General features: G+C 42.3%; 1 protein-coding gene across 1 annotated transcript in view; it reads left to right on the forward strand.

Annotated features, from left to right (window-relative positions):
• The window catches only part of PROSER3 (proline and serine rich 3), a 1,217,796-nt gene that overhangs the window by 1,035,657 nt on the left and 157,910 nt on the right, over window positions 1-24,229 (forward strand). The window contains exon 11 of the mRNA XM_044080441.1: window positions 15,472-15,553. Within this exon, the coding sequence (XP_043936376.1) occupies window positions 15,472-15,553 (82 nt within the window). The remainder of the gene's footprint in view (window positions 1-15,471; window positions 15,554-24,229) is intronic.

A 24,229-nucleotide genomic window follows, 5' to 3' on the forward strand; every position in this document is an offset into this window, starting at 1 on the left:
CAGAGTGTTTAACAGCAGACAGGCTGATATGCCTGTGTGTTTCTGACACTTCCAGGCCTCAGATACTCTCAGGTATATATTTGACCAGCCTCAGGGAACGGTACATATCAGTGGGATACACCCGTGATATATTTCAGATATTCTGCAGTTGTGACTGTGGGGTATTTTGAGCATATGTATTACTACACCATTTCTGACATGCAAGTAGTGTCTACTGTAACTTATTGACAGTTACCATTACGTGGGATTCCCCACCTTTCTGCCTACTGTGAGTACATTTCACAGGGAGTCAGTGGGGCACAGGTAACATTTGTTTGCAAATCAGGGACATCCCTGTAAATCAGTCACAGTTGGGAGGTCTGGCCTCTTACCTATTCAAATATGGCGGTGTTTATCCTGCTCTGATACTGTGTGGGGTTTGTAAGGTGCTACTGTAACATTATTACCCTCACAAACTCAGGAACCTCACATGGCCTTCCTGAAAACACTAGAGGGGATAAATGTATCACCAAACACCATCATACTAGGTGACTTCAATTACCCTAATATAGACTGGGAACACTACTCAAGCCCAAACACCCTAGCCCAAAAGTTCCTGGAATTCATAAACTCAAATGCCATGGAACAACTAGTCACCATCCCCACAAGAGGAGAAAACATACTTGATCTCATCATCACGAACATGGGAGCACAATGTTCAACACGGAAGTATACCCCTCACTGGTGAGATCAGATCACAAACTAATCTCGCTGGAGGTCCTCATCCCACCCCACCTGAAATAAAAAGACCACAGTAAAGAACTTCGAAGCCGACTTCACACTTCTAAAGACTAGTGTGGTCTCCTTTAAGGCCCCGAGCCGACGGAAAACAGTACTCAAGCCGCTGAATCACTTACAAATGCCTTCTACCAGCACCTGCAGGACTGCATGGATAAGGCAATCCCAAGCAAAACAAAGACTCTTTGTACCAAAGGCAAGCGTCCACTCTGGTGGACCCCAGCCATAAACAAACTCTACAACAAAAGGAGGAAGCTACTACAAGATAGAGCAAAATCCTTAAAAGGTAAGACACCCTTGATCACTATAAGTAAAAACTAAGAGCTCTCATAAAATCATCCAAAGCAAATTTTGAGAGAAAATAGCTAAAGACTCAAAGACAATCATAAGGCCTTCTTTAGCTATGTTAGAAACCTGGGAGGAAACTCCCAGATATGCTCAGAACTAGTTCAAAATGATGTGAAGATTACTGATCCTACAGACATTGCCAACATACTGGCTGACAGGTTCAGTGCAAACTTCTCCCCCTCCCCAAAAGGAGAGATATCTATACCAAGCGATTGCAGCCCCCAAACATCTCCAACGCCCAAGTGAGAACTGCTCTCTCCAAAGCAAAACACAGCATCCATGGGACCTGATGGTGTCCCGGCTGTGTGCTCCACGAACTCAACGAGGAATTAAACCCACAGCTAGGACAGCTGTTTAATCATAGTCTTACCTCTGGATACACTCCAGGAGTGGCACTGCAACTGTGGTCCCACTTCACAAAGGCGGTGCCTCCACCGACCCTGGAAATTACCGCCCATTAGCTTGACAAGCCTTATCTGCAAAGCCATGGAGAGGATCATAATGGACCTCATAAATAAAGACATAGGGAATTTGCAGACTTTGGATCCATCCCAGTTTGGCTTTGTCAAAGGCAGATCATGCCTTCTAAACTTGGTTGACTTTTTCGAAACAGTCACCAAAGCCATTGATGAGGGAAAGGCAGTCCATACAGCCTACCTCGATCTGGCGAAGGCCTTTGATACAATACCCCACTCGGGTATCATTGAAAAACTCATCAGCTTAAATGTTAACCCATACATCACAAGATGGGTTGCAAACTGGCTGAGTGACAGAACCCACAGGGTCAGAGTTGCTGGCGCCATGTCAGACTCAAAGCCTGTCACAAGTGGTGTACCACAGGGCTCAGAACTTTGGGTTCTAAGGCTGTTTGCCGAAACTAGTCTGTTATGGACACAAGTATTTAATAAATTTATTGAACTCTGTGCTGCCTTGCTGGTCTATTTGGTCAATTTGGATACATGGTTTGGACCGTGCAAACCCCCTTGCATAGGACTTGGTACGTGCTGCATTTTCACTCTGTGCTGGGGGACCGAGCAGTGGAGTCGTTTTTCAGCCTGTTCTTGGCTGATGATTTATGGTGATAACTTTGGGTTCTAAGGCTGTTTGCCGAAACTAGTCTGTTATGGACACAAGTATTTAATAAATTTATTGAACTCTGTGCTGCCTTGCTGGTCTATTTGGTCAATTTGGATACATGGTTTGGACCGTGCAAACCCCCTTGCATAGGACTTGGTACGTGCTGCATTTTCACTCTGTGCTGGGGGACCGAGCAGTGGAGTCGTTTTTCAGCCTGTTCTTGGCTGATGATTTATGGTGATAACTTTGGGTTCTAAGGCTGTTTGCCGAAACTAGTCTGTTATGGACACTAGTATTTAATAAATTTATTGAACTCTGTGCTGCCTTGCTGGTCTATTTGGTCAATTTGGATACATGGTTTGGACCGTGCAAACCCCCTTGCATAGGACTTGGTACGTGCTGCATTTTCACTCTGTGCTGGGGGACCGAGCAGTGGAGTCGTTTTTCAGCCTGTTCTTGGCTGATGATTTATGGTGATAACTTTGGGTTCTAAGGCTGTTTGCCGAAACTAGTCTGTTATGGACACAAGTATTTAATAAATTTATTGAACTCTGTGCTGCCTTGCTGGTCTATTTGGTCAATTTGGATACATGGTTTGGACCGTGCAAACCCCCTTGCATAGGACTTGGTACGTGCTATATTTTCATTCATTCCTATATGTATGGTAATACTGTATTTCTCAGTACAACTGTCATGGCTTAGTGGTTCAGTACTTTGATGATGGTGCACAGTATCCCGGGTTCGATCCTTAACATTGCTTTTTTATTTTACTACTGTCTAGACAGGCTGGTAGGTGTGTCTGTGTAAAGGCGACTTTGCTACAGCTTGCCCAATGTTGCCCGACGGTAAGCTGGTTGGCGTGCAGCGTAGCTCCGCGCAAACAGCTTACGCTGGGTAACGCGTTATTTAGCCATAAGCACTCATATTAAGCTGGGTAAAGCGCTGCCCAGCTACGGGCACTCATATTGAGCTTGTTAAAGCGCTGCACAGCTACGGGCACTCATATTAAGCTTGTTAAAGCACTGCTCAGCTACGGGCACTCATATTAAGCTTGTTAAAGCGCTGCTCAGCTACGGGCACTCATATTAAGCTTGTTAAAGCTCTGCTCAGCTACGGGCAATTATGATCCTTTTTATATATACATAATATAGGTTTTGTTCAGAAATACATGGGCCATTTCATTACATTTTACTTAAATTAAATTTATATATATCGGGGAATTGTTTCATACTTATTTAAAGAAAAATGGAGAGGGATGTTGTGAGTCTCGAACCGTGACTACCTATTCTTTGGGCGACGTCTGTATCGCTACGCTATTGCTACTTTGCTTAATTTACTTATGTAGATCTTATATGCTTTTCAGTGTCATATCTCCTAACTGTGGTTGAGCAAAGGGCACACCCGCGCAAATGCGAGCAGACATTTTGGAAGTTATAAAAAAAAGGAAACTGCTATTTTTGCATTTTACATTTTTTCAGTAGGGTTTAGTCTGTGGGGATGTGTGGTGTGTTCCTTGACATTTCAGCGGACTCGCTCGGGGTGTTTACTTTCAGGACTCTGACTCTTCTGGGGGCGTGTCCCTTTGCTGTACTCTGCAATCGGACACGCCCCCTACTTTCCTACATGGACCGTGTTAGACTTGGGTATGATTCAGCATGCCCTCTTGAATATGCATGGCATGCTGACGTCATACCGTTCAACTGCAGCCTCCGAGTAAGACATATTAAGTCTTACACGGAGGTTTAGTGAATCCGGCCCTATGTCTGAAATAATGCCTAGTAATACCAAAACCCTGTAATGTTTTACATGCCTATTTAGCCTAGGTTTCCAAGCTTTGTCTTGCATGTGTCTCACACAGTGTATTCTTTATCTAGCATTCTTTTACAAGTCCGTTGAAAAAGGAACATTCTGTAGCTTTCCCTGAGAGCTGTTGCACAAGTCTGACTGTATATTTTCAGGCCTTTTACTCTACCTTAATGTACTATAGTGAACTCGCTAAGAATAAAGTGAAAACCCTTAGTCTAACAGCTCCCACGAGGTCCCTGACAGAAGTTTACAGGGACCTTCTTTTGTAGTTACCTCATATCTGTATTACTAACTGCTGTAATCTGATTTGAATGGACAGGCTTTATGCCACCTCACTCATAATCTGCAGATGTGTTCTAATAAATAGTGATGTCTTTTATGGTCTCAAATGTACTATTAACTAATACCTTCAGCAACGTGGATAATTTAAGTAATTTTCAAATAGCTTTAACAGCTTCATATGCAGGAAATATATCTGCTCCAGCAATTACCCCATTACCTAGATCCATAGTCTTTAAGTCTAAGTTCTGATGTACGTGTGATGTATCTAAAACCTGTGCATTATTCTGAAAATTAGTCTCTTAATTCTTTGGTTTCTAAAACTGATTAGGCCAGTTAATTATTTCAACCCTGCTATTCCAGAAACAGCATGAAGAAAATGCCATACACATCCTCAACCTGTCTCTGTGAGTCTACAGTTAAGTTAAACAAAGTATGAACTGTTAACCCCGCTTGTTTTTCTTTCCTATCTTTGTATGCTGTAATGGGAAAATTGTGCTATTGCCGATGATGTTCATCGTGTTTCACTGTTGCAGTCATTACTGTAGGGTTCTCTTGCTGGCAGGCAGCCCTCAGTCGGCCAGAATCCCAAAGTCTGGGTCCGACGTCAGCTGAAGTCGCTCCCTCCCTGACATCAGTGCACCAGGGGTATAAGGGCTCCAGCCGACGCCATCTTCTTCAGTCTTTCTTGCCGTGCGGTGCCCGAAGCAGAAGCAGTTCGCAAGTGCCGGTCGGCAGACTCCTGTGATTTTCAAACCAAAGACGACTTTATAAAGCTAAGTACCCTGTTGGGGAAACTTTTTCTTGCTCTAGTCCGATGTCAGAAAAAGTTAATAATTGTATTTCTTGTGGGAAGCAAATACCTCATAAGGATTTTCACTCTTACTGTATCCCTTGCCTAGGCCCTGAACACGACGTAGCTAGTTGTCGGTTCTGTGCTAGGTTTAACCAAAAGCGTAGGTACGATTTTGCCTTTCATTATTTTGGAAGAAGATTTAACTATAAAATGTCGTCGGAATCTTATCCGACTACCGAAGTTTACAAAAAGCGGAAGGATAAGGACAGGCCTCCGAGGTCCAAAACGGAAGACGATATTCAGCCAGAGCCAGTTGCTGGTTCGTCTGTCGTCAGTGAGGCGCTTTCGCAGCCCCTGACGTCCACCACTTTGGAACCGATTGCCGATACCGACTCCCATGAGGAGCTGATGAGGCCTGCAGCATCTCAAGGGACTGGACCTTCGGATACTGCTCCCTCGGATGGGTCCAAAGCCACTGTGCAGGTACCGGCTTCCGAGGGAGTTTTCAGGCCTACACAACTGCATGTAAGGATGGCTTCAGTTTTAAAGACAAAGGCTAAGACTCCAACAAAGACAAAGAAGCAAGCTCAGGCCTCTTCGGATCAGGGGCCTAGACCGCAGAAACAAATGCTCAAGATGGCCGAAGATCTGTTGACTATGATTAGGGGTTCCCATCCCCCTCCAGACAAAAGGCCTAAGCAAGAGCCAGATGATGAATCTTCTGATCAGGTCTCCATTTCCTCTGAACAGGATTACGCTTTTCCTCCTTATGAGGATTCTGATGCTGAGGATTCTATTCTTTCAGCTTCTCCTCCTGAAGATTATTCATTTGGGGAAACCTTGCATGATATGAGGGAGCATTTTCACTGGGAGAGTCAGGAATATTCTGAATCCAAGAAAAGGCTCAGGGATTTTCTTCTTCTCCTCCCACAGCATAGGCCTTTGGCTATTCCCCCTGTATTAGATATAGTGAATGATGTTTTTACAGAATCTGCCTTGACTCCTGATTCTTTTCCCCCAGCTCCTGTCAAACCAGACAGATATTACAGGGTCCCAAACTCTCACAAATTCCTTTTTAAAAATCCTACAGCTGATCCAGAAACTATTTCTCAGGTCCTAAGGGTGTTAAAGCAGCCTAAGCCAAGAACCCTACCCAGCCTAAGCCAAGAACCCTGACTCTCCCTTGATTGCTCCAGGATCTTTTTCCCTGGAAGCACCTTTGGGAGGAAAAATCTCACTCTTTCTACAAAATTGGAGCCACATAACCCAAGACAAATGGGTTCTGGACATAGTCTCAAGGGGCTACAAGTTTCTGGTTGTGCAGAGAATAAGGAGCTATAGGATTTAATGCATGCTACTGAGCAAGTGGGGAAACATACCCTGCACTCTGGCTTTGATTCTTTGGAGGCTTCTTGCAGGGCTGCAGCAACAGGTGCTGTTATTAGAAGGCATGCTTGGTTAAAGGAGCAAAGTCTGCCAGATCAGGTTAAGGCAAAATTGCTGGATGCTCCCCTACAGCACGGTGTTTTGTTTGGGGTCAAAGCTGAGGAGGTATTGAAGAAAATGGAAGACAAAGCCAAATCTATGCAGACGGTTAAGGATTTTTTACAGGTGCAACCACCGAGATTTAGTAGGAACTGGCCAGCTAATAATTGGTCCTTTCCGAGCTCTGACAGACCTTAAGAGAGGCAGATACAGGCACACCAGAGGGAGAGCTCAGGCACAAGCCCCTTACAGATCCAGGCAGTGGAGTGCGTCCACTCCCAGGGGGTGAGAGGAAAGGTTGTAACCTTACAGAAAACAGTCACAATGACTCTCCCTTGATTGCTCCAGGATCTTTTTCCCTGGAAGCACCTTTGGGAGGAAAAATCTCACTCTTTCTACAAAATTGGAGCCGCATAACCCAAGACAAATGGGTTCTGGACATAGTCTCAAGGGGCTACAAGTTTCATTTTTCACACCTTGCCAAAACCAAATGGTTGGCCAGATCTGCCAAAAAATCAGTGGGCAGAGGCACAAAAACAAGTGCAATCCCTTAAAGCTATGAGGGCCATAGAATTGGCACCAAACATAGAAATAGGGCAAGGTTTTTATTCAAGACTTTTCCTGGTTCCCAGGAAGGAAAACACATGGAGACCAATCCTGGACCTTTCAGTCTTAAACACCTTTCTGGATATACCAAAATTCAAAATGCTCACTCTACAGCAGCTACTGCCTATGCTGGGCAAGAATGTTTGGATGGTGACTCTGGACTTGAATGAAGCATACCTGCATGTTCCAATAAGTCAAAACTGAAGAAGATACCTGAGATTCAAGGCAGGCTCGAAGCATTACCAGTTCTCTGCGCTGCCCTTTGGCTTATCTACTGCTCCCAGGGTCTTTACCAAGTGCCTGTTACCAGTAATGGCATTTTGCAGACAGAAGGGAATTCAAATATACCCTTATCTGGACGATTGCCTCATTCAAGCAGACAGCAAGGATACTCTTCTTCAGCATTTGGACTTTGTGCAAAATCTCTTGAGGTGTCTAGGGTTTACAGCGAATCTGAGGAAATCAAACCTGGTACCTACACAACAGAATACATTCCTGGGAGCTGTTTTAAGCACTACAACCCAGATGGCATACCTGACACCAGACAAACAAATGCAACTGGCTTCCTCTTTCAAAAACTTGGCTTCAATGAGTCAACTAACTGCAAGAAAAGTTCTGCAGGCTTTGGGTTACATGGCATCCTGCATCCTGCTAGTTCCATATGCAAGACGGCATATGAGGAAGATACAGTGGTACCTAAAGAGTGTATGGTCTCAGCATTGTCACAGTTTGGAAACAATGATTGTAATCCTACCTTGCCTCAAGCAGGAATTTCTTTGGTGGGCCAAGGCCTGTCTCCAGAAATAGGGAAAGCCTTTCTGCCCCATTTCAGCCAAACAAGTCATAACTACGGATGCCTCGGATTATGCATGAGGAGCCCACATACAAGGTAAATGTCTTCAGGGTGCCTGGACAACGAACCAGATGCACATTCACATCAATTTGAAGGAGATGTTAACTGTACAGGATGCCCTGACAGCTTTCAAGGATCTTATACAGCCAGGTCCATTATTGATAGACAGACAACACTACAGTGATGTGGTACATAAACAAGCAGGGGGGTTCCCACTCCTACCCCCCTGTGCAGACTGGCCGTGAATCTGTAGTTCAGAGCACTGGCCTACAAAGTGGATTTGCAGGCTCAATTTCTGCCAGGAAAAAACAACACTCTGGCAGACAGTCTAAGCAGAAACCTTTCAGATCCTCACGAATGGAAGTTGGATGCTCAGATATTCAGGATGATAACAGAGGCATGGGGATGCCCGGACATAGATCTTTTTGCATCCCCCCAGAACTACCAGCTTTGAACTTTCTGCACGAGAACTTACCACAAACTAGCATGGAAAGTGTATGCTCTCTCATTCAGTTGGAAGAACCTCTCAGTGTATGCTTTTCCTCCACCGCCTCTTCTTCCGAGAGTGTTGCTAAAAATCAAACAGGACAAACCAAAAATGATTCTACTGGCTCCCAACTGGCCTCAACAATTCTGGTACTCAACACTGATGAACCTGTCTCAGGAACCTCCTTGGATTTTACCTCAGATTCCACACTTACTGTCTCAACAGGAAGGCCGGATCCTGCACAGCCAAATCAAAACTCTAAGCCTAGCAGCCTGGCGGATCCAGGGGCTATAAATAGTACTACCCTTACCAAACAGGTAATGGATGTAATTCTTGAAGCCAGAAGGCCTAGCACCAGGAAATCTTATACAGGAAAATGGAAGCGATTTTGCGCCTGGAACCAATCACAAGGTTTTGATACTACAACTGCAAACATTCCTCTGATTTTACAATACCTAACAGAGATGCTGCATAAGGGCCTATCTTTTTCATCTATTAAAATACATGCCTCAGCCATTTCTGCTCATTACAATACAGATCCTCCAATCTTCTCTCATCCTTTACTCAAACAATATCTCAGAGGGGAAAAAATTTAAGGCCTCCTAGAAGAGCACCAACTCCCACTTGGGATCTCAATTATGTTTTGGAAAAACTAACTCTGCCTCCTTTTGAGCCTGCTGCTACTACAGATTTAAAGTTTCTGTCATGGAAAACGGCTCTCCTTTTAGCTATAACCTCTGCCAGGAGAGTTTCGGAGTTACAAGCACTCATGGCTGTGGAGCCTTTCATTATTTTTCACCAGGATAGGGTTTCTTTGAGGACAAACCCCACATTTATGCCTAAGGTAGTTTCAAGGGTAGCTTTAAATCAGTCTATTCACTTACCTGCCTTCTACCCTAATCCTCAAAATAAAGGAGAGATGATTTTGCATTCTTTAGACATACACAGACAGCTTCGTTTTTACCTGGATAGGCCCAAGACCTTCAGAAAAATAGACCAATTATTTGTAGCCTTTGCTACTACATCACAGGAAAAAGCAATTACAAAACAAACAATCTCTAAATGGATTGCCCATTGTATCATGTTCTGCTACTCTCATCATGGCAAACAAGTTCCCAGTAATATCAGGACACATTCTACTAGAGCTGCGGCTACCTCAGCAGCCTTCCTCAGAGGAGTACCTACCAAGGAGATCTTAGAAGCTGCTACTTGGAGTTCTGTGCACACCTTCACTAAGCACTACAGTCTCCCTCTCTACTCTAAATCTAGGGCTGGCTTTGCCTCTGCAGTTCTGCAGGGCCTTTTAGCCGCCCCTCCTGTAGCATAGCCAACCACCCTTCCTTAGCTTTGGGATTCTACCCTACAGTAATGACTGCAACAGTGAAACACGATGAACATAGTACAGTTGTGTACTCTTACCATAAATGTAGATGTTCGAGTATATTCACTGTTGCAGTCTGGGTTACCCTCCCTCCTATCCCCTCTTTTCTTATTTCTATGAGTTCTTTCTGTATTTCTATACTGTACTCTTCCTCAGAGATGTATTTGCAGCTTATGGTGGGGATGTTTTATGGTTCATGCATACTTGTGTTTCAGACCAGTGTTAGCCTTTTTTTGGTCACCTGACATCTAGGGCAAGAAAAACTGAAGAAGATGGCATCAGCTGGAGCCCTTATACCCCTGGCGCACTGACGTAAGGGAGGGAGCGACTTCAGCCGACGCCGGACCCAGACTTTGGGATTCTGGCCGACTGAGGGCTGCCTGCCAGCAACAGAACCCTACAGTAATGACTGCAACAGTGAATACACTCGAACATCTACATTTATGGTAAGAGTACACAACTGTACTTTTTCTGCCTTATGAACTGGTGCCTTATTTTACCATAATGTTTCTCTCTTATAGCAAATGAAACCTTTCCCTGTTGTCCATAGATTTAAATCCTCAAACACTGCACTGTTAGTCCATTTTCTTTTTATTATACAGCCTATCAAGCATGACAGCTATTTTATAAAAACTAAGTGAAATCGGTACTAGAGGGATACGTTAATAACTGGTCTTGAATCATAATTACCATGTACTGTATTAACTTGTGTCTGTAAATTTTTATCCAGATTTGTTAATAATTCTAGTTACCTTTTTAATTTCTATGTCCTGTGATAGATGTCTGCCTTTTAAGTTTGTGTCTTAAATATCCTATAAATATTTATGAGCTATAATAGTTTAATAAACCTGTGCTTTCTGTATCTCAGATCTATACCTTTGCATAGTCTGTCAGTGTCCTTTTAACTTTCCGTATAATGTACACTGATTATGTAAAGTGCACTGTAATCTGTAAATTAATTAACAAATTAAGCCTGCCCTGTTTTGCCTTCAGTATATTAAATAACTGACTACCTATTATTTAGATACCTTATTTTAATAAACCTTTTACAAATAATTATGTCACTTTACCCTTAAAACTAATGGCTGAATAATGATATGTGCGATTGAAATGTACTATACAGAACTCATAACTGATTATGAATGTCATATTCTGAAACTTGACTGAAATTTGCATTAAAGGTATATTCTGAAATTTGACTGAAATGTACTATACTGAACGCATAAATGAGTATGAATGCCATATTCAGAACCTTGACTGAAATTTACATTAAAGGGTTACATATTTTTGCTGAACATTTAAAATAGCTGTGTATATTCTGGAAACAACTAAACTAATACTAAAGGAATATTTTTGCAAGTGGTAGCTGAACACAGATAAAAGCATAAAAGCATAACTGAAATCTGGTAAATGTTATGTTCTGAAAACTAAATTATTAGAACCTTTTTCTGTCACTATTGTCTGAACATAGATAAAAGCATAAACTGAAAACTAGTACTGTTATACAATTGTCTGAAAACATGAGAACATTTACATACTTGCTTTAACTCTAATTTACATAAATGCACGTCTGTTGTACATAGATTTTCTGTACATAGTTGACATGTGCACTACAGCTCTTGCCAAGTTTAGGCCTTAATCTGCATTATCCCAGTCACTGCTGAGGTACTGGAGGCTGTTTTAATGTCCACATGTCCTTTTCTTTGTGCCTTTTTTCTTAGGCTTTCCAAACCAAAAATAAAAACAGTATCAAGTCCTTAAAGTAACATTTGCAGTTTTAAAAAAACATTATAAACTGATAGCATTAATTGTTGCCTTGACTTTATTTACATTTTTCTCCATGAAATAAACATATGTTGCTATTAAATTCTTACAAGTCTGTAAGCACAAACTGATAATGTACTATAGTGAACTATACCTATCTATGTTACTAATAAATACATTGCTTGTTGCCCTGATTTTATTTGCATTTTTCTGCATGAAATAATCATAAATTCTTGTAAATCTATAAGCAAACTGATAATGTACTATAGTGAATTAAACTAATGTTACTAATAATAGTAAAGTGAAACCCCTCAGTCTAATGTTGCCATTGGGCATTCAGTATTCCATAAGCTCACTTCACAAGCTTTGTTCTTTACCTGCTGGCAGATAAAGTGGCCTGACAGAGAGACAGAACAGGCAAAAAGATGCATTACTACAATACAGGACCCTCAGTTATGCTTCTCATCTGTCCAGGTTCTAGGCTCCCCTGGTAGAGGCAGTTGTGGGTGTAATGAAGACCTCTCTTATTCAAAGATTAGACAGGATGTCAGCATCAGGCCTGGTCTCTCTCCCATTGTGGTACAACTTCACCTTAGTTGTTTGTTGTCTCTACTGAATGCTTTGGTGGATGGAAGAGCTGTGGAGAAATAATCTAGGCAGCTTCCTGCTTGATATTTCCTTTGACATGAGTGAACTTTTTCATCAACAGCTTTAGTCAGCCTTGTCTGGCCACTTGGGTGTATGAGACATCCTGCTGAGCCAGGGATTGACCGTAGTCCTGTGGTCCTTCTGTCCCCTATGGGTGCACTACATAGGGAGCTAAAATAAGGCCCAACTCACAATGTGACCTGTGGGGGGTATATATAATCTCTCTGATTGAGAGGACTCCTTTTGTGTCTGTATGCTGTGTTCATGCAGCTGAGCTAATGTGTTTGGATGAGAGTCTTTGGTGGTCTCTCAGGCAACTCATCATTCACTCAGAAGGAGGCGACAACCCTTGAGTCTGAATTTGGTTTAGGTCTTAAGTGGTGGGAACCCTAGAGATAATCCTCTTTATTGTACCAGAAATCATGTTACCCCCTCCCCCTACCGCCTACTGAGACAGCATGTCATTTCAAGAATTTTTTGGAAGTTGGGTTAATGCTTGAGTCACCTTCTTAGCACTTTCATTCCTTAGTGCACTTAAGGGAAGCAGTTTTATCACCTTCAGCCTCAGTGTGGAGGTCAACATGGTTTACTCTACTGTCAAGTTTGTGAAATCCCTTATGGGTCTGGTTATGGTTGTTACCCCCTTGCTGACTTGGTCTTGTCTCCTGCATTTCATTGACTTTTTTAATCAGATCCTGAGGGTGGGGTAGTGGGGAGCTGCTGGTAGCTTCCCACTTGTATGTCTGTAACAGTAGCTGTCATTGGACGCTACACATTACTTACTAGATTGGCTTACTAAAGGCTTCCAGGTACATTCTGGATGCTTGTTGCTGGATCTCATCTTTACTTGAGATCAGAGACAGGTGTTTTCCTTGGGTTCAGGTGGGAAAACAGATGGACATACAGCAGTAGCTGTGTTGGCAGCCACCCTTGCATAATGCTGCTGTGCATCTCCTTATTTAAGAGATCTTAAACTTTCTGTTCAGCAGATGGGCATTTCTACTGTATAATCCTTTATCTTCTTCCTGGTGGCTCTGCATTTTCTGTCTTTTCTAACCTCCAGAACCAGCTGTGGAAGTGTGTGCTTCCATTATTGGGGGTACCTGCAGCTTTCCTTCTGTCTTCCCTTTTTGTAGAGATCTTTAAGGTTGCTTGTAGAGGTCCATCATTCTTAAGTGCTTTGTAGTCTTCTAGGAATCTGAGTACCCCCAGGGGCTGCTAGACCAGGTTTGCATGGATAGTTGTTTGTCTTGTGCTTAGGAAGTGGGGGGGGGGTGGAAATACCCCCCCCCCCTTGTTGCTCGAGGTGAGAATACCCTGTGCCAATGGCCATCAGCTCTGTTTTCCAGGCCGGGGTATAGTCCAATTTTCTTTACTAACTTCTCAACAGAGACTCCTTGTGGTCTGCATTACAGCCTTCACAGACAGCCTTCCTGATCCATGATCTTGGATTCAGATCTTTTATTTAGGAATTTTCCAGTAACCTTTTGGTTGGGTCTGGTGTGCTTCTACACTATTTTTTATAGTTTGGGAATTTATCATAACTACAGGATTAGTTTATCTGTAAATAAATTCCTCCCATTTGATTAAGTACATCGTTCCCATTCGCTGTGCAAGTAGGAGGCCTCTCAAGCCATTTTGATAGCTGGATTTCCATCCAGTTTGTCCAAGTCTATACTTGTTTGTCACCTGTCAGCAAAGTAACAAATCTTCATTCTTTTTCTTGATTTGCCAATGTGTAGCTATCAGTGGCAAAAGGACAAATGTATGTGTGCTGAGGAATGATGATGCTTATATAGTTAATGCATGATATCTTTGTTGCATCATTATTGGAGTACTTTTGCCCATGAGGATGGAAACTTTGGAGAAAATGCCATATGCTGACTGGAAAAGAGGACAGACTTATTTATAAGACCTATGAAAGAGGATCCCTTTGTAAATTATTTGAGACAATGAGAAAATTGTTATTTCTTTTAGCCAGAAAGCCATCTTGATACCACTCTGTAACTGACAGTCTAGGAAGAACTTTGTCTTTTAGGTATCATCCATGAAGTTGAAACCTCCTTTTGCTGGAAGGCAGACTTTATTATAAATTGATATGTTTCTCTCATTAGAGCTGCAACTTCATGAGGCATACATCTTTAATGTTTTATTCTCAGCCGAACTGGCTTTCTGAAAACCATTAACTGGAAAGCTTAGTGACAGAGTTTGATGTTGCTCACATATTATTGAGGTGGTATTTTTCACCAGAAGCCTTGTGAGAGCTGTCACCACAGAGTGGCAGCAGATATTTACTTTGTAGTGTCTTGACACGTTTTCAGTTTCTCACAACTCATCAGACATTCATCCTATTGCACCATTATTTTAGTTGCCATAATGATTGGTGAATGTCTGGCTTTCTGACTTATTGGGCTATCGTATGCATGATGGTAGTAATTTCAGTTACTTTATGTATATTCTAAGTTCCTGTCCCTAATTATGGAGTTATTTTCTGGAAGTTATTCAGTATATTTTCATCTTTATATTCTTGAGTGGACCTATGCAGAAGGAAACATTGTGCAACAAGTTGGGTATGCTTGGTGCTCCTAATACAGTACAGTTTGAGTACTTTGCATTGCTGTTACTGATATGGGAGGCTGTGTTTTGTTTCATTCACTTAGAACAATGTTTAGTTCATTGCATTATCTGTTGGTGTGGAAATACTGGGAGGAACCATCAGAGAAGCAGCAAGCATCACTCAGGTTATTGTACTGTAGCATCTGATGCATGCCTTAATGGTGTCTCAGTGCAAGGAATCCTCTCCACTGCTGTTTGAGCCAAAGTCAGACACCTTTATTAGGCATTAAAACTTGGATATGGCCTCCAGGTTGAAGACATGCTGTGGCAGGACTGTCCTGGAAGGCCTGTTTCTTGGTTTGCTGATAGTCAACTTGTTTCCTGATATCACCTTATCAGATTTGTTGACCAAGATAACTATACAAATCCAGTGTTAAAGTATTCAACACAACTGTTGCTTTCTTGGCTTGTCTACTAATATAGAAATAAAGAAATGTGTTTGTTTAGGCAGAATTTGTTAGACTTTGTTACCCATCTACATTATATTAATTACAAAATTTTAGCTGTGCAGACTTGGGTTAAACTAAGCATATTTTCATTTTGTACAGATTCAGATGGCACAGAGTTTGAAAATGATCCTTTGCTGTCCTTGTTGAGGCAACAGAGGGACCACATCAAGGACCAGCTCAGGTAAAAATATTTTATTTAGCTTATACAATATCAGCAAGCAGTTAGATTTATCAGTGTGGAAAACTTGCTTGCTTTTATCCAGAAGACATGTTCCTGATTGACACACATAAATGTTAAGCATCTTACGAACTTCTAATCGCCATCACTTAATCTGAGTTGGAATTAGCCAGAGAGCTTCAGGGAACCATGGGCAAACCAATACTGTAGGTTGATCATGTATATGATTAAATCAGTCAAGCCAATAGTTCTATATGTGAATCAAACATATGTGGGAGTCACTATACCCATATGGTATATATTTCGTGAAGCAAATCTTTTTGTTGTTTTTAACAGAAAAACAATTAACATTCAATGGATCACGGAGCAGATTAAATACAAACATACAACAGTAAATGCTGTAATGTAAAATTCAGTATTTTAGTATATCTTCATTAGCAAATCAAAGATATGCAGAATATGGTATAAGGCATACAAAGTCACTGTACAGTCACATGCATTGCCTCCCCTTTTAGCAACATTGCATATTGTAGATACTCCTTGTAGAGAGTAAAATAATTTGTTAATCTGCTATTCTGTACTAGTGTCAAATATGAACATGTTCTTCTAGATTTGTCTTTTTCTTCATGTCTGCCAACCATTAGACTCATCCTATAAGTGATGGGAGGCTCATACTAGAGCAGTTAAGGGGCTGACATCCAAACAGCCACAAAGGGAGTTTATTCCCCATCATTCTGCATCCTGCTCCATTGACTGCTCTCAGACCAGAAACCTGTGGATCTTACTTCATCCCCAAACCATGGGTATCTCTATTTAAAGGCATGTCTTAAATGTCCCCAGGCCAAGCCAGGCCAGGGAACTACCCAGTGGGCAAGGTACACCCAAATGTCACGAGGTAGGGGATTTTACATTAATTACCCACCACACACACACACACACACACATATATATATATATATATATATATATATATATATATATGCAGACTCTTATGAAATAATATTTTCTCCTGAGATATTTTTATCTACATGTTCAATTGTTTCTTGAAATTGTATCAATCTTTTAATTGTACTCCATTCAGGGTTTAGCGAATCTTAGTTTTTTTTCTCTCTGCCTTTCATTTCTTTTCATGTTCATTCCTTTTCAAATTGAAACAGAATGCAAATAAGGAATGTTTAACTCTGCTAGCATGGCTGTCTCTGTTAGGATACAGCTGGGTAGCTGTCCTTAGGGATTAGCGTAAAGTGTTACTTTTCTTTTTAGAGCATACAGCTGCAGCAGTTGTGCTTTTCAGCCGTGCCGCTCTATGGCAAATTGCTGCTGCAGCCTTCTAGTTTCGGCAATGTAGCTCACAGGGAAATGTCTTGTGAGCTACATGCCAGAACCAGTAGTATATAATACATAATCCACAGAAAAATTCTTGACATAGAACACATGGCTACAATCATAAATAAGATATTCTTTACTCGAGGAAACACATTTGCATGTCCTACATTTTCTGCATTTAAAATTATTTGCTAAATGTCCAAGACAAGGAAGTGTTTACCTGAAGCATTCTACATTAATTTCAACAAGTATAGTAGCATTTTGCTCTACTTGTTCAAATTATTTATTTCATATTTAAGCGACTTAAGTACTGAATACAGCTTGTTCAATACAAAAATTAAGTTTACTGTGTGTGCTCTGCCTTTATAATCCTTCACAGCATAGGACACTACTGTCAAACGTGACTTCACAAATAAACTAATGCTTTGGTAAAGAGCTGTACACGGTTGTGAGCAGCACTAAGGATAGTGATGAAATATTGTCTTCCAAGTCCCTCTGCATGCCTCTTAGCAGCAGAATTTGAACCAGTGACCTGTGAAAGTGAAGAGAGCTGGAATTGCTAACTAATACCCCTTAATATGCTGTGATTTGATCATGAAATTTACACATACAGTTGTAGTAAGGATAGTGTGAAGTGCCTGACCTTGACCCACTTTGGGGAAACCCCACCCTTTTCATGGTTCTGAATATATACTCCCCATTCTAAGAAGTAAAGATCTTGTGTAGTCTAGCATACGCACAGTAAAAAGTTTGTTTACATAGTCACAGAACCAGTAATCACAGATTGCTCATGCACCGAAGAGCCGATTGTAAATGTTGTCATTTTATCATGTCCCCATAAATATGGATATTGCTGAATCATTTCATGTGTGGTACATAATTTACAATTATTCCCTTTGTTTTATCTTCATTAATTTTGTATCCTGAAAAGACCTGAAACTTATTCAAAATGTTTCACAGCACTGAGATGTCCTTTTCCGGTTTTACAGGTACAAATAATATCATCTGCAAATCAAGCCATCTTTTCTTGATTATCATACTAATTATATCCTTGAATTTTTTGCCCCTTATTTTCTTTACCAGTAGGTCTAAATATAACACAAGTAACAAAGGGTAAGAGGACACCCTTTCTTGGTTCCTGTGTTCAAACAAAACTTATCAGAGAGGTACCCCCACTTCAGTTTTCACCTCCAGTGCCTCGTATATCATCCTCATTAACCTTACTATTGTGTCAGGGAATCCAAATGCTTCCATAGCCCTACTCATAAAATCCCCACTTAATCTGTTGAATTCTTTCTCTGCATCAAGACCCAACAACAGCAGTAGTATTTTCTTACATTATTCTTCTCTTTGGATCATCATTGTTATGTTAATATTGTCAAATGTTCATCTCTCCTCCACAAAACCACATTGATGCATATGTATGTGTGTGTGTGTGTGTGTGTGTGTGTGTGTGTGTGTGTGTATGTATGTATATATATATATATATATATATATATATATATGTGTGTGTGTGTGTGTGTGTGCGTGTATACATTTTGCAACACTTTTGCCAATGTTCATCGTGCATACAGCTGCAGTCATAACAGATGGGTTCTCCTGCTGTCAGGCGGATCCTCGGTCGGCCGAATTCCAAAGTCTAGGTCAGGCGTTGGTTGTTTTCGCTTCTTCCCTGACGTCAGTGCAACAGGGGTATAAAGGAACCAGCTGACGCCATTTTCTTCAGTCTTTCTTGCCGCGCGGTGCCCGAAGCAGAAGCAGTTCGCAAGTGCCGGTCGGCCAGCTCCTGAGATTACGAAAATTTGGAAACTGAAGTCTTCTTAAAAGCTAAGTACCCCATTGGGGAACCTTTTCTTGCCTCAGACCGATGTCAGACAAAGTTAATAATTGTATTTCTTGTGGGAAGCAAATACCACATAAGGATTTCCATTCCCTCTGTATACCTTGTTTAGGCCCAGACCACGAGGTCTCGGCCTGTCGCTTTTGTGCTACTTTCAACAAACGCACTATTAAGCGTCGGGCAGAGTTTGCCCAGCATTATTTTGGAAAAGCATTTAACTATACTATGTCGTCGGATACTCCGACTCAGGTTTTGTCTAAAAAACGCAAAGACAAGGACCGACACGCGAGGTCCGTGGCCTCTACCAACACTACGCCAAAGCTGAGTACACGTGGTCCGGTTCTCAGTGAGGCGCCTACACAGCCCCTGCCTACTGACGACCTGTCTTTGATGGTGTCTCATGTGCCCGAGGTCGCAGGCTCCTCGGCCCACACCCCGACTATAGATACCAAAGCCACTCTTGACACTGAAACTCAGAATGTGGACAGGTCCACCTCCACTCAAGGTGTCTTCAGACCTTCCTCTTCTTTTTCCATCAAGGCTTTCACAAAGTCTAAAGCAACCATGCACCCTGAGAGACCAGCTTCACAGGGCCCATCTCCAGGCCCCATGCCTAAGAAACAGATGCTTAAAATGGCTGAGGATTTAATTACTCTTATCAGAGGTTCTCAGCCCCCTCCGGATAAAAGGCCTAGAGTGGAGGAAGACTCCCCCTCCTCTGATCAGGTCTCCATTGTTTCAGAGCACTCTGATGATCAGGAACATTCTTACTCCCCTTTTGAAGACTCTGATGCGGAAGAGTCCATCCCTTCTGTATCCCCCCCTGAGGATTACTCATTTGGGGAAACTTTGCATACCTTAAGGGAACACTTCCACTGGGAAGGCCAGGATTATTCTGATTCCAAGAAAAGGCTCAGGGAATTCCTCTTGCTACCTCAGCACAGGCCTCTGGCTATACCTCCTGTCTTGGACATCCTAGATGATGTTTAGTCGGAGGCCTGCCTTAACCCGGACTCTCTACCTCCAGCTCCAGTTAAGCCTGACAGGTACTACAGGGTCCCTGACTCACACCAATTTCTATACAAAAGCCATGCTGCTGACCCAGAAACCATCTCACAGGGTCCCAAGGGAGTTAAGGCCTCCATTGCTAAAAATCCATTGCCTTCCGAGAGAGATTCCAGATCCTTAGAAAGGTGGGGGAAAAGGTATATACCTCGGCTACCTTATCCATGAAGGCCTTAAACTGTCAGTTTCATATGCTAAAATATCAACAGTTTTTGTTATCACAATTGAAAAGTAAAATGTCACAGCCTGAACAACCAGACTTGAAGGAGTTGCAGGATTTGATGCATAGTGCAGAACAAGTGGGTAAGCATACTTTACAATGTGGCTTTGATGCTCTAGAGGCCTCATGTAGAGCTGCTGTTACAGGATCCGTCATACGTAGGCATGCCTGGCTCAAGGAACAAGCCCTGTCTGATCATGTCAAAGCTAAATTACTAGACGCCCCTCTTCAAAAGGATGTACTATTTGGTGCTAATGCTGAGGAGGTATTAAGGAAAATGGAGGGGAGGAGAGCTGTCATTATTTCCAAAAAATTGGCATATTGTCACAAAAGACAAATGGATCCTGGACATTATAAACAGAGGCTACAGATTTCATTTTCACACCCTTCCAAAAATGAGAGGCATGCCAAGTCTGCCACACAATCAAAGGGCAGAGGCACAAAGACAAATTACAAAGCTCATAGACATGAAAGCTATTCAAGAGGTACCTACGCACGAACAAGATCAAGGTTTTTATTCCAGGCTATTCCTGGTACCAAGGAAGGGAAAAGATTGGAGACCTATTTTGGACCTGTCCATCCTAAACACATTTCTACTTGTACCAAAATTCAAGATGCTCACTCTACAGCAACTTCTTCCCATGCTGGGCAAGGAGTCTTGGCTGGTAACATTGGACCTCAAGGAGGCATACCTGCATGTCCCAATCAGACAAAATTGCAGAAGATACCTCAGATTTCTTGCAGGTTCAATTCATTATCAATTCTCTGCATTGCCCTTTGGCTTATCTACTGCGCCCAGAGTATTCACGAAATGCCTGGCATCAGTAATTGCCTTCTGCAGGCTTCAAGGGATACAAATATACCCTTATTTGGACGACTGCCTGATCCAAGCGGACAGCAAGCACATACTTCTGAAACATCTGGCTTTGTAATAATGTTGTTGAGCTCTCTGGGATACACAGTCAACAAAAAGAAATCAAGACTAATACCCTCTCGGAAGATAATTTTCCTGGGTGCCAACTTGGATACAAAAACCCAGATGGCCTACCTCACGCCAGAGAAGCAGGGGCAGCTAACTCAATATTTCACAGCACTAGCAAATTGCACCAGGCTTACTGCAAGGAAAATCCCGCAGGCTCTGGGATTCATGGCATCTTGCATCTTACTAATCCCATGTGCAAAGCTGCATATGAGGAAACTTCAATGGTACCTGAAAAACATATGGTCTCAACACAGCCACAGTTTGGAAACAATAATACCAATAATTCCATGTCTGCAAAAGGAAATTCTGTGGCGGGCTCAAGCTTGCCAAACAAACACAGGCCTTCCATTCAGCAAGCCTCAAGCACACAACAGACGCCTCAGACTATGCCTGGGGGGCGCACATGGCAGATCAGTGCATTCAGGGCAAATGGTCCCAAAAAGAAAAGCACCTTCACATCAATCAAAAGGAAATGCTAGCAGTAATAAATGCTATTATAGCTTTCAAGGACCTTCTGCAGCCAGGACAACTACTGATAAGAACAGACAACACCACAGTTATGTGGTACATAAACAAACAGGGAGGAACACATTCCTACCCCCTATGCAGACTGACCATGTCACTTTGGAACATGGCCATGGACTTACAACTCGAACTACAAGCACAGTACTTGCCAGGCAAGGAAAACACGCTGGCAGACAACCTAAGCAGAAATATGACAGATCCACACGAATGGAAGTTGCATCCAAAAGTCTTTACAGAAATAATCCAAGCATGGGGAAGGCCAGACATGGATCTTTTTGCCTCCCACAAAAATCACCAATTGACAAAATTTTGCTCAAGGATTTTCCACCCAAGGGCCTGGAGAGTGGACGCTCTCTCTTTTTGTTGGACATCAATGACAGTTTATGCCTTCCCACCTCTTCCTCTGCTGCCCAAAGTTCTACTGAAAACCAGAGCAGACAGACCAAAGATGATCCTCATTGCTGATGATCCTCATTGCTCTGGACTGGCCAAGACAACTCTGGTACCCACTCCTGAGGAGCCTGACGCATTCACCACCATGGACACTGCCTCTAATGCCACTTCTCTTGACTCAACACAGCTTCAAAACTCTTCACAGCCAGCTAAAGACACTCAATCTAGCTGCATGGAAGATTCCTTAGCATCACAACAAACCCTACTCTCCAAGGAGGTGCAGGATGTCATTTTGGAGGCCAGAAGGCCGTCAACTAGAAAAGCTTACTCCGCAAAATGGAAGCGGTTTTGCGCCTGGAATGAGAAAAGGGGTCAGGATCCTGAGAAACTGAATTTACCTCAAATACTACAGTACTTAACTGAGCTGCTAAGCAGTGGACTTTCATTCTCCTCCATCAAAATCCATGCCTCAGCCATTTCTGCAGAATACAACACTGATCCACCCTTATTCTCACACCCTCTCTTAAGGCAGTTCCTCAGAGGGGCTAAGAATCTAAGACCACCAAGAAATCAGCCAATACCTGCTTGGGATCTCAATTTCATTCTGTAAAAACTGACCTTGCCTCCCTTTGAACCAGCTACCTCATCAGATTTGCAATATTTGTCCTGAAAAACAGCTTTCCTTCTGGCAATTACCTCAGCTCGTAGAGTTTCAGAACTACAAGCACTCATGGCTGTGCAGCCTTTCATCATCTTCCATCAGGACAGAGTTTCCTTGCGAACCAACCCGTCCTTTATGCCTAAAGTGGTATCCAAGGTAGCTTTGAATCAGGCCATACATTTACCTACCTTCTATCCTAATCAAAGGGGAGAGACTACTACACTCCGTGGATATCCACAGACAGCTACATTATTATCTGGACAGAACAAAGCATTTCAGAAAATCAGACCAGCTCTTTGTGTCCTATGCTGTAGGAGCTCAAGGAAAGCCAGTTTCGAAACAGACAATCTCTAAATGGTTAGCCCACTGCATACGCTTTTGCTATTCCTTTCATGGCAAGACTGTACCTACAGGCATCAGATCTCACTCCACAAGGGCCACTGCCACCTCTGCAGCCTTTCTCAGAGGAGTCCCTACCAAAGATATTATGGAAGCAGCCACTTGGAGTTCTGTACATACCTTCTCCAAGCACTACCACCTACCATTATACTCCAAAACTAGGGCAGGCTTTGCCACTGCAGTCTTGCAAGGCATCCTGGCTCCTCCGAGTGCCACCTTGTGCCTACCACCGCTTTCTTAGCTTTGGGATTCTACCCATCTGTTATGACTGCAGCTGTATGCACGATGAACATAGTACAGTTTTGTACCTACCATAAATGTAGCTGTTCGAGTGCTAATACTGCTGCAGTCCAGGTTTCCCTCCCTCCTTCCCCTCTTGGGACAATCCTAATGGCTAACACCTCCTCATACAACATGATTGGGGTATTCTTTTATGGTGTATTTGCTTGCAACTACTGGTTTTTGTTTTTATTGCATTGCATTATTACATATATTTATGTTTTGCCTTCCTTCTGGGGGCACCTGACATCTGGGGCAAGAAAAACTGAAGAAAATGGCGTCGGCTGGTTCCTTTATACCCCTGTCGCACTGACGTCAGGGAAGAAGCGGCAACAACCGACGCCGGACCTAGACTTTGGAATTCGGCCGACCGAGGACCCGCCTGACGGCAGGAGAACCCATCTGTTATGACTGCAGCTGTATCAGCACTCGAACATCTACATTTATGGTAGGTACAAAACTGTACTTTCTTTTAGCTATTACAGATATAAACACTTTATAATCATGGTTTAGAGTAATAATAAGTCGACATATGAAGCTAGATCTGATGGGTCTGTGCTGTCTTTGGGTATTACAGGTACCATTGCTTTTTTCCAGGATGTTAGTGTTTCTCTTCCATTTAAAATACTGTTAAACAAAACCTTTCAGATGTTTTTGTCCCTCCTATTTTCCAAGCTTCCACAGGAATGCCTTCTATTCCTGGAGACTTTCCTGTAGATTGGTTATATATCACCATTTTTAACTCATCTTGTATCCTAACTGTTAATAATTGAGCCTACTCTACCTCTAACTTTGGCATATTTGATCTTCCGTAAGTATTTCAATTTGCACTTTTTCTTGGTTTCCACAATTCTCTGCATTTATACATATTTTCATAAAATTTCTGAAATATTTCTAATATCTCTATAGGATCTCTGGTTATTTTCCTTGTCATAGGATCTCTAAGCTTGGCAGCAACCCTTTCTACTTTCTGGTGCCAGAACTGTTGC

The sequence above is a fragment of the Protopterus annectens genome, chromosome 8.part0 (genome assembly GCF_019279795.1).
Source record: "Protopterus annectens isolate FY-2018-M chromosome 8.part0, PAN1.0, whole genome shotgun sequence".
NCBI classification, from domain to species: domain Eukaryota; kingdom Metazoa; phylum Chordata; order Ceratodontiformes; family Protopteridae; genus Protopterus; species Protopterus annectens.